The sequence below is a fragment of the Centropristis striata genome, chromosome 13 (assembly GCF_030273125.1).
Source record: "Centropristis striata isolate RG_2023a ecotype Rhode Island chromosome 13, C.striata_1.0, whole genome shotgun sequence".
NCBI classification, from domain to species: Eukaryota; Metazoa; Chordata; class Actinopteri; order Perciformes; family Serranidae; genus Centropristis; species Centropristis striata.
The window spans coordinates 33,875,022-33,888,552 of NC_081529.1; the positions used below are offsets into that span (position 1 = coordinate 33,875,022).

The following is a 13,531-nucleotide window of genomic DNA, read 5'->3' on the forward strand; positions in this document are numbered from 1 at the left end:
TCGCTCTAAACTATTTTAAACACCGTCAGCTAGAAAGAAAGAGAGTTTCGCGTCTGCTGCATTTTGTGTCTTTTTTAAGTAATTTTGTGTTTTTTCAGTCATTATGTGTCTTTTTTGGGTCATTCTGTGTGTTTCTTTTGTAATTTTGTGTCTTTTTTTGTAATTTTGTGTCTTTTAAATAATTTTGTGTCTTTTTTTGGTCATTTTTTGTCTTTTTTTAGTAATTTTGTGTCTTTTTTAAGTAATTTAGTTTTTTTTCTGTCATTTTGTGTCTTTTTTGGTAATTTTGTGTCTTTTAAATAATTTTGTGTCTTTTTTGGTAATTTTGTGTCCTTTTTTTTTTAGTAATTTTGTGTATTTTGTGGTCATTTTGTGTCTTTTTTAAGTAATTTAGTTTTTTCTGTCATTTTGTGTCTTTTTTGTAATTTTGTGTCTTTTTTAAGTAATTTAGTTTTTTTCTGTCATTTTGTGTCTTTTTTTAGTGATTTTGTGTCTTTTTTGGTCATTTTGATTCTGCCTCCAGTGGCCCCCAGGTAATTTGAGTTGGAGACCCCTGCTTTAGACCCATGTTGTGCATTAAAGGGTTAATCAGCTGGAGACCCACCACCACCACCATCCCATTCCCCACCAGCTACACAGCTCCAGTGTCATTTTTAGCTTTCAAAGAAAACCCTTTTCCAAAAATAACTCTCTCCTCTCTCCTTACGTCTGATCAAATTTACAACCAGTCTGCGTGAGAACCGCTGTGACCGGGCTTCCTTTTTAACCATGGAATTAATGTGAATCCAGATGAGTGGGAGTCGAGAGAAAATAGACCCTCCGGTGATTCAGCCAATGGCAACATAAACCTATTTAGACAGTCACGCCTGTTCTCTGGTTCCCTTCATCTGCTCTGACGTTATTTCCTGTCGTGTCTCCATGATTTCTCTGCCTCGATTAAAGAAAAACATCCTGATCAAATTCATGTTTTGCAAAAAACCCACAAAAATAACACGATTCCAAACATGCCATCACTATCTCTTGAAGTTATAGGATTAAAGTGGCCCTAATCTCTTCTCTGGCTCTGGCTTATGAGGATGTTACACAGCTCCTCTGGGAGAAACTGTCCATATTTAAGTTTGGTTATTTATGCAGCATGTGAATTTAAAGTAGTCTGCTGAATATGGAAATCTGCAGGAGGTCCAGACGCTCTGGATGAAACTGCATTATTTGTCTCATTGCAGAAAACTTTTTGAACAGATTGTAGACACACAACACTGTTCAATGAGCTATAGTGATTAATCATTTCTACCACACTTACTTAAACACAGTTTTTGTCCATTAATGCTGGGCATACACTAAAAGATGTCCCCAGTCCCAGAATAAAAGCTGAAAGTCTTTAGTAAATCTAGGAGTTTTACTGGAGTGCCATCTGCGCGCATGTTCATATCCACTTAAAAAAAAAATTAAACAAGTGTTATAACCGCTGAAGCCTTCCAACCAGTTTCATGAAAATTGGTCAAGTAGTTTTTATCGTAATGCTGCTGACAAACAGTCAAACAAAGCAAACAGATCGAAAAACATAAACTTCTTGGTAGAGGTAATAAAGAAAAAATTAAATAAATAGCTAAATAAACATCAGTGCATGTTAAGTATCAGTCAATCCTGGTCATTAAATATAGAATAAATTAAAATATATAGGGCTGTTTCCACTTCCAGGCAATACCCGGAATGAGGCGGGTCTCACTCGCTGAAACGCCCCTAATTTGACATTTTTCGTCCCTGTAGAAGTGCAGGGTCGTTTTTCTCCCCTGAAAAAAGCCTGGTTGCTGATTGGATAGAATGCTAAGCAGGATGTGATGTAGAACTCGACGCCCCAACAACACGCGCCATTTGTAAAAGCTGGTGAAGCAGTGTTGCCAACTTAGCGACTTTGTTGCTATAATTAGCAACTTTTCGGCCCTTCTTAACGAGCTGCGGGGGCCGGCAGCTCGTCTCTCCCAGCTGCAGTCACAGAGCCGGCTAACAGTTAGCTCTGTAGCAGTACAGTGTGTATGTGCTAACAGGCGAACAGTTAGCTCTGTAGCAGTACAGTGTGTATGTGCTAACAGGCTAACAGTTAGCTCTGTAGCAGTACAGTGTGTATGTGCTAACAGGCTAACAGTTAGCTCTGTAGCAGTACAGTGTGTATGTGCTAACAGGCTAACAGTTAGCTCTGTAGCAGTACAGTGTGTATGTGCTAACAGGCTAACAGTTAGCTCTGTAGCAGTACAGTGTGTATGTGCTAACAGGCTAACAGTTAGCTCTGTAGCAGTACAGTGTGTATGTGCTAACAGGCTAACAGTTAGCTCTGTAGCAGTACAGTGTGTATGTGCTAACAGGCTAACAGTTAGCTCTGTAGCAGTACAGTGTGTATGTGCTAACAGGCTAACAGTTAGCTCTGTAGCAGTACAGTGTGTATGTGCTAACAGGCTAACAGTTAGCTCTGTAGCAGTACAGTGTGTATGTCCTAACAGGCTAACAGTTAGCTCTGTAGCAGTACAGTGTGTATGTGCTAACAGGCTAACAGTTAGCTCTGTAGCAGTACAGTGTGTATGTGCTAACAGGCTAACAGTTAGCTCTGTAGCAGTACAGTGTGTATGTGCTGCTGCTGCAGGAGGTGTTCACTTAGCGATCTCTGTTTGTTTACAACAAGAACCAGACACTCTGTGCACAGTTAGTGATGCTGGTTAATTCACCATCACTATGTTTATGATCAGCAGAGAAGCTGTGCATAATTAGCCATGCTGGTTTGTTTATGATCAGCTGCTGACGTTGTGCACATTTAGCGACGGCGGCCACAGTTGCGTCTCCCGTGTTTAATCCGTCGCAACGATCTAAAACCATACGTCACCTCCAGAGTCTCTAAATCAATGAATAAATGTGTGTTCCTCAGTCTTGCCATTAATCAAAGCTCAAATTTGTCTCTTTAGGACAGTGAGAGTGTGTAAGGGTAACACAAGTTTTGGCTTCACTCTTAGAGGCCATGCTCCGGTGTGGATTGACTCTGTCATCCCTGGTAAGTCAAACATTTATTTATCTAGCTCATCATTGTTATTTGTCTTAAAGATCATGGTGTTGTCATATATGAGTGCTTTTCATTATCAGGTTGTAATATTAGCATTATACTCTCCTGAGTGTATCAATCAAATCAGACATGTTTTACACTCTGGTACTTTTCTGCTCTGCAGGAAGTCCAGCAGACAAGGCCGGTCTAAAACCAGGAGACCGGATCCTGTTTCTCAATGGACTGGACATGAGGTTGAGATCTTACTCACTGTTACTTTACAAATTCTTTGTAAAGTAACCAAGTGCCACATAAGCCATGCAGCTTCTAAAGCTTATTTATAGATAAACATAAATATGGTAATACGGTTCTATTGTTGAAGATGTTTTGTTGTTTGTGGAGCTCACACAGTTGTTGAAGGATTTCAGACGGATTTGGCAGAAAAACAACAGTTTCCTGAAAATAGCTGAGGTTAAAAGACAAACAGTGATGAAGCAGCTCCCCAGAGAATGTAAAAGCTGTCTTTATTCTCCAGTATAAGCAACATCCTCTGCAGAAAACACAAAGCTTTTCATATGTTGTTTATTTATTTACACATCAGTAAAGAGAAATAACTAAATTAAAAAGGGATCTAGCTTCTTTCCAAAATAAAAAATGCCACATGCATTTGAAAGGCTATCACAGTTAGGATAACACACAATAACACATTTTTTAGGATGATATATTTTCAGGGAAACTATGACGATAAACAATAGTATTGTTGATGTTTTTTTGTTTTTTTTGTGCCGCTGATACAATGATATACAACGTTGTGTTGTGTGCCTGTGTTTTAATTGGGGCCGGGACTCAATTAAAAAAATTAATCTAATTAATTAGAGGCTTTGTAATTGATTAATCGAAATTAATCGCAATTTAATCGCATATAAATATTTGACCTGAGAACAGTGAGAAGTAATTTTTTTCACATGGATTTTTAGTATACCATTGAATAATGACGGAATACATAAGCTTAAGCAACAAAAATATTGTTTATTTTCGTTCAAGTCCAACAGACCAGTGCAATTTTTGCCATTAAGTGTAGCATCCTAGCTAGCTACCACACTAGCCGCTAGCTGCTATATGTTTAGCATTGAGGTGATACTTGAGGCTGGATGTGCTGCGGTGATATGTGAATTCCTTGTTGCATAGCAACACAACCATGCTCTTATGGACGCTTCCATCCGTTGGTTTTTAGTAACTAAATGTCCCATCATCCACGGGGCCAACCAAAGGTCTCATCAGCTTCTTCCTTCATGTTCACTGTGGTTTGTTGTTGTCTCAACTCATCAACGCTAGTTGGTGCTCCAGTATAATCGGTCCGCCTGAAACTCATCCAGTGAGAAACGTTCCGCGGTGCAAAAATAAGGGCGATTAAAATGTGTCAATCTTTTAACGCGTTAATTTTTCTTTAATTAATTAATCTTAATTAACGCGTTAAAGTCCCAGCCCTAGTTTTAATGTGTGTTATGATGTGTGTGCCTGTAGGACGTCCTCCCATGAGAAGGTGGTGTCCATGCTGCAGGGCAGTGGGGCCATGCCCACTCTGGTGGTGGAGGACGGTCCTCCTACCTTCTCCCTGTCGGAGCAGGACCTGGCTGGGGGGGGCATCCCCTCGGAGCGAGCCCGCTCCCCGGTGCTCAGCTCCCTGCAGTGGGTGGCAGAAATCCTGCCGCCCAGCATCCGAGTTCAGGGCCGAACCTTCGGACAGCAGCTGGAGCACCTGCTGACCATCCAGGAGAGGTACACCATCTGCAAGGCTCTGGAGAACTTCTTCCAGCACAGGTTAGTAAACAGCAGGGATAAGCCCCTCGTACAACCCTAATTCAGAATTTTATATATTTTTTTATATCCTCACTTTAAGTCCCTTGTAAAGGTCAAGCTCCCAAACACTGGATCTACAGCCTACATTTCCTATGAGCATCATCAGTGTTGCCAACTCAACGACTTTGTCGCTAGATTTAGCGACTTTTCAGACCCTCCTAACGGCTATTTTTTTTAAAAGCGACTAGCAACAAATCTAGCGACTTTTTCTGGTGTTATTGGAGACTTTTGGTGACTCATTCTTTTTTTTTTTTTACATATGTGTTTATTGCATTTTGATATAATTCAAGTATTACAAAAAGAACATAGACAAAGAACAAGCAAGGTACAATACACAACATTCACAGCAAGACATTATCATAGTATACATATCTACATTTCTAAAACAGGACTACACATTGAGTGGTCACACAAGGCCAGAAATAAATACCCAGAAATTGTTACCCATAAAATCCTGACTGACCAAAGGAAAAGCAAAATGCAATACACTTGCAGTTCTAAACATATTTAGGGTGTTTTTACTCTTTTTGTCTTCCCCACGACATTATTCCTCTCTCCTACAGCGTACATTACAAGTACATGCACATGGTAAATTATGCAAATTAGGTGATGATGTCATTTAGCGACTTTTAGGACAGCCTATAGCTACTTTCCTTACTGAGGAGTTGGCAACACTGAGCATCATTTCATTGGAGCCTCCCTACTTGGATTCCTGATCCATATTTTTAGTCCCAAAGTCTAAACATAGTTTACCCTGAGCCTGAGAATGATACAAATAATGACAATCTTCCTGACGAGTTAGCTTGCTGATGTGTGGAGTGCCCCTTTATGTTTGTGTTTAGTTTCTTGCATACATGGGGGATTATGCCCATAGAGACAGAGCGCATTGGGGGGAAACAAACCCTCTCTCTCTCTCCATTCACTTTGTAGACGGTGCTTCTTTGAAAATTTCGTCTGCTAGCAGAAATCAGAGAAATGGTCAAAAGCTAGCTTGGATTTCATCATATCATACTTTTTTAGCACTCTATGTCTACCAGAAAGTTAACTGTTAGCAAGCTAATGTAAGCTATATGTTAGCAAGCTAATGTAAGCTATATGTTAGCAAGCTAATGTTAGCTATATGTTAGCAAGCTAATGTTAGCTATATGTTAGCAAGCTAAGGTCTTATGTTCCCCTCTTTGTATGAGACCGGGGAACATAGGACCCTTTTTCCCTGCTTTTCCCAAAAAGGGTCCTATGTTCCCCGATCTGTTACTTTTTCCACCATTACTGCCAAATTCCATGGCAATTAGGCCTAACCCTAACCCTAACCCTATTAAAAAAGCCAAAAAATGAACTGCAAAGTAACCAGGAAGTATGCGCTGCTGTGCAAATTAAAGTTTTGGGCTGCTTGAGTTTTTACCTTATTTCCTGCAAATACGATATCTGTGCTTGAAAAAAAAAGTTTGAATTGAGTTGAATTGAGTTGAGTTGCTAACATATAGGACCCTTTTCCCCACAATCTATCAATCTTTATGGTAGACTCTCGGCATGGCCAGCAGGCCTACTACACATGGCCCACCTTCAATCAGCCCAAAACTTGCACAGCAGCTACTTTCTTTTTTAGGGTTAGGGTTAAAAGAGTGGTTTTAAAAGATGTGGAAAAAGTAAGTAACACACCGGGGAACATAGGACCCTTTTTGGGAAAAGCGGGGAAAAAGGGTCCTATGTTCGCCAGTCTCATACAAAGAGGGGAGCATAGGACCTTAGCTTGCTAACATTAGCTTGCTAACATATAGCTAACATTAGCTTGCTAACAGCCAACTTTCTGGTAGACATAGAGTGCAAAAATAATGATATGATATGATGAAATCTAAGCTAGCTTTTGACCATTAGCTCGGGGAACATGGACGCGCTCCCCATTTTACCACACAGCAGCTTTTTGACATTTCCTTTTGCTAACACAATAGTCCAGGAGGCTCCTTCCTCCAATACAAAGTCAATGCAGAGTGATGGTTTGGGGCGTGGTCTTCACGGTATGACAGGTGGCGCTCTGTCTCTATGAGCTTAACTTCTGAACCTCTGATTGGACAGCCAGGAGCTCTCTGTCACCTTGCCTGTGTTTCCATGGCAACAGGAATGTTGACACTCTGATCGTGGATGTGTTCCCGGTGCTGGATACTCCAGCCAAACAGGTGATATGGCAGTTTGTTTACCAGCTGCTGACGTACGAGGAGCAGGAACACTGCCAGAGCAAGATCTCACGCTTCCTTGGATACAAAGCACCAGGTGTGTGTGTGTGTGTGTGTGTGTGTGTGTGTGTGTGTGTGCGCCTTTATAATTCTTTTTGTTGTATGTGCCTTTTGAGGATTGTGTGTATCTGAATGAAGAAGGGGAGAGAGAGAGATGGATGCTGTCATGGGGAGCTTTAATAAATTCACTGCAAAAACTGAAATCTAAGTAAGATGAAATATCTTAGTCAGCAGTTTTTATTTTAGACTGTTTCACTTGTTTTAAGAGTTTTGGTCCTTAATTATTTAAATCAGATATTACAGCTTGTTACTGAGATTTTATGACCTAAACTGAGTAAATACATGCTTGAAACTAGAATATCAACAGTTACAAAGCAGTTTCAGTTTCAAGTATAAAACTGCTATTTCAAAGTAATAAACTCTTCACATACTTAAAACAAGCAGCCAGATGGAAATATTTGTAGCTGTAACAAGAAAAGTTTACTGGTTTTTATTATGACTTTGCTGGTTTCAAGAAATATAATGCCTAATCTTATCATTATGTCAAGATGATGGCTCTAGCATTTACTTATTATTAATTCAAGAATATTTTTCAACATATTGAGAAAATAGATCACGTGTATTTCATTAGAATCAAGAAAAATGCACTTGTTATTAGTTAGAACAGCTATTCTAAACCTTGGGGTCCCGACCCCAATTGGGGTCGTGAGATGATTTCTGGGGGTCGCCAAATCATTTTGGAAGTCAGCTCTGTCTCCACTGTGTTAAAGTGTTCATGTGTTAATGTGTTTTAGTCACATTATTAGTGTTTTTGGTCATTTTGTGTCTTTTTTGGTCATTTTGTGTCTTTTTTAGTCATTTTGCATCTTTTTTGGTCATTTTATGCCTTTTTTGGTCATTTTGTGCCTTTTTTGGTCATTTTGTGTCTTTTCTGGTCATTTTGTGTCTTTTTTGGTCATTTTGTGTCTTTTTTGGTCATTTTGTGTCTGTTGTGTCTTTTTTTTTTGTTATTTTGTGTCTTTTTTGGTCATTTTGTGTCTTTTTTTCTAGTCATTTTGTGTCTTTTTTTGACGTCATGAAGAAGTCATGCTCCATCGCTTTCGTGGACTCCAGAGGGTTAAGATTAGATATTTTGGAAAGTCTTGACAAGACAAATTTTCTTGTTCCATTGGCAGATCATTTTTGCTATTCTTAAGCAAAATACACCTAATTTATGCACTTTTTCTTGTTTTTGAGAGGTGGCTTTTTGCAGTGTTGCACTTGGCTCAGTAAAAATGCAATCAGCTCAGGTGCTGCAGCCCTTCATCCACCTCTTCCTCTGCATTGCCGATATGTGTGTGTGTTCCAGTTCCACCACCACCTCCTCCTCCTCCCCCTCCTCCGGAGCCCGAGGTTGCCCCCGAGCCCCACCGACGTAGCAGCTCCATGAGGGTGACAGGGACCACGTACAGGAGCAGTGTGAGGGGCCGTAGCTCTGATGACCTGGTCATTGGCACACACTTGGGCATGGGTACAGATCTTCATTATCTTCACTATCATCTATACCAAGTTGTGGTGTGTTCGCACCAAATGCAAAGCAAATTTTTACCTCACGTTGTGTCTAAAAACAGGATAAAAACAGTAAATCTGAGGGAAATGATCTTTCTACATGGACAGATAATTTACCTTTTCTTAAATTAAGATTGTTAAATCTAGAAATAAGCATGTTGAACGCTTAAAATAAGAAATTAACTCCAAAAACAAGATCATTTATCTAATACTTCTAAATCTAAATATTTTTTTTATCTTGGTAAGAAACAAATAATTGTCAGGTCACTCTGCTTGGGCCAGTTCATCGCTGCTTGCAGCTTTAATTTTATCTCTTTTGTGCATTTTTTGTCTTTTTTGGTCATTTTGTGACCAAAAGAAGATGTAAAAAGACACAAAATGACAAAAAATACAAAAAAGACCACAAAAAGACCAAAAAACACCAAAAAAAAGGACACAAAAGACGTAAAATCACCAAAAAAAGACACAAAAAGGTTTTTTTTAACTTGGTAAGAAACAAATAATCATCAGGTCTGCTCGGGCCAGTTCATCACTGCTTGCAGCTTTAATTTATCTTGTTTTAAGAGTTAATTTCTTATTTTAAGCGTTCAACATGCTTATTTCTAGATTTAATAATACGAATAATAAACTTTGCTTTGCATTTGGTGTGAACACGCCGTAACACTACGACCATACCTTTGATTCTTTTCACCATCATTGCTATTATTTTTAGGATTCACATTATATTGTCATTGTAATCATAATCACATAAAGTTCTGTTGAATCTTAGTTTGATTTTTTTCTTTTGTATAACCTGTTTCTTTGGCCAATGTCACTCATACTATTGTTGTTCAGTTCATTCTGTATATTTTATGACATATTTTATATAATAAATAATAGTTTAATTCTAGTTTTATATTCCCATGTAGCTTGTAGCTTGATGTCAGCCCAAAGGAGCCCAAACCCTCCCTCATCCTAAAAACCTGCAACCTGCGTGTACATCCTGCTTAGCGTTCTATCCAATCAGCAACCAGGCTTCTTTCAGGGGAGAAAAACGGCCCCGCCCCCTGGTGGTTGGTGGACTACTGGTGTAGAAAGTGCTTGATTAGATATGCAGGAGAGAAGCATTTTAAAATGGAAATATTGCCGACGATCAGGTTAATTTAATCGTGGCGGCCAAAATCGTAATCACGATTAAAATTCGATTAATTGTGCAGCCCTAGTGGTATTTCAGTCGTACTAATGGGTGTATTGTCGTAGGGCTCCGTACAGAGACTTTGCTGGAAACAGGGATGAGGTTGGCTCCAGGAGAGAGACAGTCAGGAGACGGTACCTCCCTTCCTGAGACTCCCAACAACCTCACCAATGTATGTACCAACCAAGGTTATCATAGTATAATAGTAGATTTTTCATTAGTTTTAGTTTTCATTTCGTTGTGATTTTTTTTGTCAAATTCAGTTAGTTTTAGAGTGAGTTTTTCAGTTTTAATTCTTTTTTTTTTTCTTGAAAAATGCTTAGTTTTTATTAGTTTTAGTGTTAGTCTTTGTATTTTTGTAATGGGGTTTTTGTTGGGGGCGAGATTTAAAAAAGTCATAATAAATGTTTCCTTTATTTCCTTTGTCTGATCCATCTCAGCCCCAATAAGTTTATGAAGTCATAAAACCAGATAGATGAAATAGATTTCATGTCAACCAAAAAGGTTTACGTATGAAAAAAGTTGACAAAAATGAAAACGAACATTTTCACTATAATTTTAGTTAGTTTTAATTACTTTTGTAACCACAAAATACAGTTTCAGTTAGTTATCGTTTTTATTTATTTATTTGGTTTTATTTCTGTTTCAGTTAACGAAATAATGTTTGTTCAGTTCTAGTTTTCGTTATTTCGTTAGTTTTCATTAACTATAATAACCTTGGTGCCAACATCTTTATGGGAAAAGATAAACAATAAATATCACTGTAGGATTCATCATCATTATCATCATTAGAGCAAAGAGGTCTCACTCTGGTTTCTTTGTACATTTCCACCATACAAGCTGTCAGCAGTGTACGCTGAATTGGAGAACATGTACTCAAGCAAGAGGTCCAAGTCCCTGAAGAGTCGTCCTGCTCCCGCCCCCGAGAGTTTGCTGGACCTGGAGCCTCCGTCACGCACACCCTCCCCTACAATACTCGCTAACACAGGTAGCTGAAAGCATAAATTTACACTAAACTCATAGCAGCTGGAATTATATTAACCTCCTGTGACCCTGCGTCCTCATATGTGGACATTTCATTTTAGGTTTTATGGACCTTATACTTAATTCTGCATTACTATAACATGTTGTCCTCAGTAGTACACGCTCTAGAAAAAACACAATACATCAATTAGTGCAAAAATCAGATGGCAGCTTAGATGACAGCATCTTGGTAAAGTCAATCAACAGCTTATCCCCAGAGAAAAGTGGACCAGGTACAAAATCTGATGCGATTTTATGGTTAAAACGTGTTTATTTGTGCTTAATAATGTTTGTAGTTTGATATTCTGTGCAATTTTGACTATTTTTAGCAATAGCAACAAGCTACGACAATGCTAATCAGGAATTAGTCATTTGAGAATGAATAGACTTTAACTACCGTTCTTCCAAAGAGAGAGTGTAAATAAGGAAATGAAAATTTTTTATATGTTTAATTAATTGTGTTATACAGTAAAATTAACCCATTATTTTTTTTCAAAAACTACTTCCTGTTCAAAGACAATGCTTAGTTTTTGTACTTATCAGGTCCTGCAAATCCAAAATATCTAGGAGAAACTAACAATACATACCAAACAAAAGCTTGGGTCTCAGGAGGTTAAACTGCCTGTATAAAATAAGTTATATGCAGATTGATTGTGTGCATGAGTGTGTGAGTGCTGAGTAAGAGAGGGAGGATAAGGAAACGTTAAAAGAGAACTGCAGTGCAACAATGATAAATCCCAAGGTAGCCAACCCATTTCTGACTCAACTGAATACCCTTGAATTTTATATTAACAGCATTTGGGGGATTTCATATGCATAAATATACACCTCACACTGCAAAAACCCAACTGACAAAAAATGAGGAATAAATAGCTAGAATTAAGCAAATACATGCTTGAAACAATTAAAGTTATCTGCTAGTGCAGTAATTACATTTTTCTTCTGTATTCTGTAAGAATTCTTTAAATAAGTAAAAAATATCTTGGCACTGGAAAAACAATGATGTCTTCAAATAAATCCAAAAATACTTATTTTGAGTAATTGTGGCTTGAAAAGCAATAACATTAAAATAAGCCAGCAAGACTTGATACAAGCAAGTTTTTTTTAGTCATTTCAGTATCTGATGGTAGATACTTGTGGGTAAAAAAATGGTTCTGAAATAGTATTTAAACTACATGCAACTAAAACTCTCAATTGGAGCCAATATTTTAGGGAACAACTCATTATATTCAACAGTTGAATAGATTGAAAAGCATGAAAAAGCTCACAATGTCAATCCTAAAAACAAGTCTTTACACAAGACTGAAATCCCTGTGAAGAGGTTATTCACTCATTGTTGTTACAAAAAGACACTTGTTCTTAAAATTAGCACATGAAGCTATGGTCAGTAGGTAAATTATACTCAAAACAAGATAATTAAGATACTATTGCTAGATATAAGAAAAAAATACTTGGTAAGCTTCATGTTTTTTGCAGTGCAAAGTATAGTATTTTTATTTGTTTTTTGTATTTTGGTGTGACTACATACAAAACAAAGGACAGGGATCCTGAGTGCATCAAAGGAGATAAATAGGAATATATATATATAATCCACATCAGGCAGACGTGTGGTGGAAGGAAGGCACACAGTAGTCTAATATACTCCAGAAAAACTGAACCTCATACAGAAAGGAGGATATGGTGATGGTGGAAATGGAACTAGAAAACACATACACAGGCATTTTTTCCAGGCGTTTTAGACCTAAATGGGTTAATATTGGATGTGGTGGTGAGGGATTGGGGGTAATTTGTGTCGATCAGTGTTGGACAGTTTGTTACTACTGGATGGGATTTATATGTGATATTATGCACACTTTCCTGAACCAATCTAGTCATTCATAGCCTTTATGTATTTGTTCTATTACCACTGTTTGTCTCCTGTGTATCTCAGGTAGCCGTAAAGGCCCCCCGCCCCCCACCTCCTGGCCCGAGCCCCTCCCCAGCCCCCCTCCCTCCCAGTTCTACTCGTCAGGGCTGACGAGCCAGACCAGTGGGGAGTCCAACCCCTACATCAGCCTGGACAGCCCCCCTCCATCACCTCCAGAGCCCCCGGACTACCCGACCAGCCCCCCCGCCCACCTCAGGAACAAACGGCGCTACACCTTCTCCAAACCGCCACGTTCAGAAGACACGGATCGCTTCCTGGACGCTCTGAGCGAGCAGCTGGGACAGAGGGTGGCCATCATTGATGACTTCTTGACTCCGGAGAACGACTATGAGGAGGTAGGCTCACAGGATTATTGATTGTTAGGTAAGCATGTGCATATGTTATCAGTTAACTTTTTATTGGTGCATGCTGCACCTTAATGATAATTTTTCTACTACTCTACAGAAGTAAAAGAAGGACAGTAGAGAAGCTTCAGACGGTCTCTTAAAATTGATTGTAAAGGCAGTTTTGTTTGATGTAGAGAAAAAAAATACAAATATCATAAAGTCTATACTGCCCTACAAAGTTTAACTGCAGTAACTAGACAAAAGGTAAAACTGAGAAAAACTGCTTTAAAGTTTTTTAACGTGTTTTAACTGGCCAGCCAAATAGGTTATAGATAGATAAGTGATATGACACTTATTTCTACATGTATTGATGATGTCATTTTTTAATGCTCAAAAATCATGATGATTTATTTGACC

At 38.6% G+C, this 13,531-nt stretch overlaps 1 protein-coding gene across 1 annotated transcript in view; it reads left to right on the top strand.

Annotated features, from left to right (window-relative positions):
- grid2ipa (glutamate receptor, ionotropic, delta 2 (Grid2) interacting protein, a) overlaps window positions 1–13,531 on the top strand; it is a 49,474-nt gene that overhangs the window by 24,048 nt on the left and 11,895 nt on the right. The window contains exons 6-13 of the mRNA XM_059348139.1: window positions 2,952–3,037; window positions 3,210–3,279; window positions 4,550–4,846; window positions 7,002–7,153; window positions 8,465–8,626; window positions 9,904–10,010; window positions 10,679–10,826; window positions 12,792–13,123. Of these exons, the coding sequence (XP_059204122.1) occupies window positions 2,952–3,037; window positions 3,210–3,279; window positions 4,550–4,846; window positions 7,002–7,153; window positions 8,465–8,626; window positions 9,904–10,010; window positions 10,679–10,826; window positions 12,792–13,123 (1,354 nt within the window). The remainder of the gene's footprint in view (window positions 1–2,951; window positions 3,038–3,209; window positions 3,280–4,549; window positions 4,847–7,001; window positions 7,154–8,464; window positions 8,627–9,903; window positions 10,011–10,678; window positions 10,827–12,791; window positions 13,124–13,531) is intronic.